Source organism: Nothoprocta perdicaria, unplaced genomic scaffold (assembly GCF_003342845.1).
Source record: "Nothoprocta perdicaria isolate Ctin4 unplaced genomic scaffold, notPer1 scaffold_739, whole genome shotgun sequence".
Lineage (NCBI taxonomy): Eukaryota > Metazoa > Chordata > Aves > Tinamiformes > Tinamidae > Nothoprocta > Nothoprocta perdicaria.
In genome coordinates this window covers 2,698-6,497 of record NW_020456020.1, presented here as the reverse complement: position 1 = coordinate 6,497, position 3,800 = coordinate 2,698, and the positions used below count along the sequence as shown (strand labels likewise).

At 71.3% G+C, this 3,800-nt stretch overlaps 2 protein-coding genes across 2 annotated transcripts in view; one reads left to right on the top strand and one right to left on the bottom strand.

The window, feature by feature from the left end:
• Window positions 1–1,278, top strand: part of MAN2B1 (mannosidase alpha class 2B member 1) — a 9,413-nt gene extending 8,135 nt beyond the window's left edge. Inside the window, exons 18-20 of the mRNA XM_026051244.1 lie at window positions 311–466; window positions 858–960; window positions 1,151–1,278. Of these exons, the coding sequence (XP_025907029.1) occupies window positions 311–466; window positions 858–960; window positions 1,151–1,278 (387 nt within the window). The remainder of the gene's footprint in view (window positions 1–310; window positions 467–857; window positions 961–1,150) is intronic.
• A 62-nt stretch (window positions 1,279–1,340) lies between these two features.
• Window positions 1,341–3,800, bottom strand: part of TRMT1 (tRNA methyltransferase 1) — a gene marked incomplete at its 5' end in the record, with an annotated part of 5,115 nt that continues 2,655 nt past the window's right edge. Inside the window, 10 exons of the mRNA XM_026051249.1 lie at window positions 1,341–1,434; window positions 1,520–1,634; window positions 1,832–1,951; window positions 2,058–2,134; window positions 2,233–2,341; window positions 2,412–2,497; window positions 3,077–3,211; window positions 3,285–3,354; window positions 3,447–3,530; window positions 3,616–3,764. Of these exons, the coding sequence (XP_025907034.1) occupies window positions 1,351–1,434; window positions 1,520–1,634; window positions 1,832–1,951; window positions 2,058–2,134; window positions 2,233–2,341; window positions 2,412–2,497; window positions 3,077–3,211; window positions 3,285–3,354; window positions 3,447–3,530; window positions 3,616–3,764 (1,029 nt within the window). The remainder of the gene's footprint in view (window positions 1,435–1,519; window positions 1,635–1,831; window positions 1,952–2,057; window positions 2,135–2,232; window positions 2,342–2,411; window positions 2,498–3,076; window positions 3,212–3,284; window positions 3,355–3,446; window positions 3,531–3,615; window positions 3,765–3,800) is intronic.

Sequence of the window (3,800 nt, the reverse complement as noted above, 5' to 3'; positions counted from 1 at the left end):
GGGGACAGGGGGACGGCGCAGGGATGAGGGGATGGCGTGGGGACAGGGGGACGGTGCAGGGATGAGGGGATGTGGCAGGGAGAAGGCGACATGGCTGGGACGGGGACGGCGTGGGGTTAGGGGGACGTGGTGGGGATAAGGGGGACGCAGCGGGGACAAGGGGACAGCGGGGGTACGGGGGACGTGGCGGGGACAGCGCAGGGACAAGGGGATGCGGCCAGGACAAGGGGACGCGGCAGGGACAGGGGGACACGCCGTGGGGACACGGGGACACGGTGGCCGGGGCTGCCCCGCTGAGGTCCCCGTGCAGTTCTCGGCGCTGCGGCGGGAGCTGCCGCCCAACGTGCACCTGCTGACGCTGGCGCCCGGCGACGGCGACGGGGACACGGTCGTGCTGCGGCTCGAGCACCTCCTGGAGAAGGGCGAGAGCCTCAACGGCTCCCAGCCCGTCACCCTGGACCTGCTGGTGAGCACCGGCACCGTGTGTCCCCTGTCACCATTTCTGTCCCCTGCTTGTCCCCATGTCTCGGTGTCCCTCATCCCTGTGTCCCCCTCTCTCCATGTGTATCCCTCTATTGTCATTTGTGTACCTCGTCACGGTTTGTCTCCCATCCACGTCCCTCATTGCCACCTGTGTCCCATCTGTGTCCCCCCATCCCCAGTCTGTTCCCTGCACTTGTCCCCCATCTCCCTCCCCTCCTGGGGTGCCGAAGAGCTCCCAAAAGGGTGGCTCTGACCCCCCCAAACCTCCCGCGATTCCCCCCATCGTGGCGCTCCGGCCRGGAAGGAGGCGGCCACTGATGCCACTTGGTCCCTTTCCAGGGTCTCCTCTCCCTGTCACTTTGTCCCTTTTCCAGGACCTCTTCTCCGCCTTCACCATCACGGCGCTGCAGGAGATGAACCTGGCGGCCGACGAGCGGCGCGAGGCCGTGAGGCGCCTCGTGTGGACCCCGGACACAGGTAGACAGGGGCGGCGAGGGGACGTCCCCGTGTCCCCCGTTGTGTCCCCATGTCTGTGTCCCCATCCCCATGTCCCCATGTCCCCATCCCCACTCGTGTCCCCGTGTCCCCATCCCCATGTCCCCATTCCCACTCATGTCCCCGTGTCCCCATTCCCACTCGTGTCCCTGTGTCCCCGCTCATGTCCCAGGTCCGGCGCCGCCGCGGCCGCCCCCGAAGCTCGATCCCCGCCGCGTCACCCTGCAGCCCATGGAGATCCGGACCTTTGTGGCCACCGTGGAGTACGGGGAGGCTGCGGGCGGCCCCGCGGGCCGGTGACGGCTGCCTCGGCTCGGCCCCGGCCCCAGCACCGTAACAATAAACAAACACGGGACCCGGTTCCGGGAGCTTTTACTGGGAGCAGGAGGCGCCGTCGGGGCTGGGAGCCGCTGCCTCGTGCGAGTAGCGGCACCGGGAGCCCAGGGAGCAGCTTCCCTGTGGACGGGGGGGACGCGGCTGAGCCGGGGGGGCCCYGGAGCCCCTCGGAGCAGCCCGGCCCCCCCGGAGCTCCGGCACCCACCTCCTTGAAGCGTTTGCAGGGGAAGTTCCTGAGGGTGCTGCCGTCGTCCGGCCGCTCCGTCCGCTTGTTCTGGTGCCGCTGCCGCTTCTCCTGCAGGGATGGGGAGATGCCCCCGCTGGGGGGGGGAGGGGGTGAGGGGGGGTGCCCTGAAGGAGGCATGAGGAACCCCCCTCCCCAGGATTCCCCTGGAGGGGGAGCTCCTTCTCCACCCCTTGGGAAGGGCAGCGGGAAGCTCCCGGCTCTCCCTGCTGGGGGTGTTGGAGCTGGGAGCTCAACCCCGGTACGAGACAGCGGAGAATCCGTCGCCCTTACCCAGGCTTGGCCCTGGCCTTGGGCCCCCAAAAGGCCTCGGGGTTCTCGGGGAAGCGCTTGAGGCCCTTCTTGCGGGAGCTGGGGTTGGCGTCGTCGCGCAGCGCGAAGGAGGCCTGCAGGCTGCAGGGGGGACGGGGGGGTCACTGGGGGCCCCCCCGGCCACCTCTGGGGTCAGGGGGGTCACTGGGGCCCCCCGGCCGCCCCGGGGACAGAGCGGGGCCCTTACGTGGGCTCCACAGCCAGGATGCGGGCGGCCGGGCTGCCCTCCGCCAGCCGCTCGCGCTTCACCGGGTGGAGCTTGGCCTGCACGGGGGACAGAGGGGACATCAAGTGACGTCCCGGGGGACAGGGGGGACATCAAGCGACGTCCCGGGGCCGCCGCCGGCCCCTCGGCCCCTCACCCAGCAGCGCATGATGTCCCACAGCGCCGCGGGCGGCGCGTCCGTCTTGACGGCGTTCTTGCACGCGTGGGACAGCGAGACGCGGTAGCCGGCGTGGAGCAGCGCGGACCTGGGGCACAGGGCGGCGTGGGGACACGGGGGGACACAGAGGGGACACGGGGGGACGCGGGGGGCCGCACCTGAGCTGCAGCAGGGACGGCGTGTTGCAGTGCAGGGTGCTGCTGAGCCCGTCCAGGGTGTAGTAGAGGGGCACGTCGCTGAGCTCCTGCCGCGCGGAGGGGACGCGGGGTCAGCGGCTCCGGATGCGTCCGGAGCCGGGATGATGGAGCTGGCCCCAGGATGCAGGAGCTGCCCCTGTCCCCATCCCCGGGATGCCGGCGCCAGCCCCATCCTCAGGATGCAGGAGCTGTCCCTGTCCCCATCCCCGGGATGCCGGAGCTGCCCCTGTCCCTGGGGTGCCAGAGGCATCCCCAAGTCCTGGGGATGTCCCCGTCCCCATCCTGGGATGCCGGAGCTGTCCCTGTCCCCCTCTTCGGGATGCCAGAGTCATCCCCATCYCCGGGATACCGGAGCTGYCCCTGTCCCCATCCCCRGGATGCCGGMGCCAGCCCCATCCCCRGGATRCMGGAGCTGTCCCTGTCCCCATCCCCRGGATGCCGGAGCCAGCCCCATCCCCAGGATGCAGGAGCTGTCCCTGTCCCCATCCCCGGGATGCCRGMGYCAKCCCCATCCYCRGGATRCMGGAGCTGYCCCTGTCCCCATCCCCGGGATGCCGGCGCCAGCCCCGCTCCGGGCTCCCGGAGCCGCCCGTGCCCCGGGACGCTGCAGCCACCCCGTGTGTCACCTCGGTGATGACGCTGAGCACCCCGCGCATGCGCTGCTCCGTGCCGAAGCGCCCGGGGCTCCTGTCCAGCGCCGCCAGCACCCGCCGCACGAAGGCCACGTCGTGCAGGGGCTCTGCCCACATGGGACCCCCCAGCTGCGGGTGACACGGGGGGGTCAGCAGCGGTGCAGGGGGACACACAGCGGGGACAGGGGGGACACGGACCCACCTGGTGCCGCTGCTGGCAGAACTCGCACGTGGGGCCCACGGGTGGCCCCGTGGCCACCCCGTACTTGAAGCTGCAGACGAAAAACGGGGGGACAAATGATGAGGGGGGTGTCAGTGAGAAGGGACGGGGGGACTCCAAGGCCACCCCCAGACCCCGCCACACCTGTCCCCGTGGCTGGTGGCCTTGCCGAGGCGCTGCAGGTGGTGGGTCCCGCAGCCCACGCAGTGATAAACCAGCGCCTGCTTACTGGAGAGGGGGACGGGGCCGGTGTCACCAAGGGGGCGTCACCGGGGGTGTCACCGCGTCCCCGCGCCCGGCCGGCGCCCCTCACCTGGCCGAGGCCTTGGCCGCGGCCTGGCCGGCGTGCACGCGCACGAAGACGCGCACGTAGAAGTCGGCGCTGACGGCGAGCAGCGGCGTCACCGAGCGCTGGTGGCAGTTGGCGTGCAGGTCCAGGCTGTGCAGCACCAGGCGCAGCGCCTGGGCACACGGGTGTCGCGTGGGGACACGAGTGTC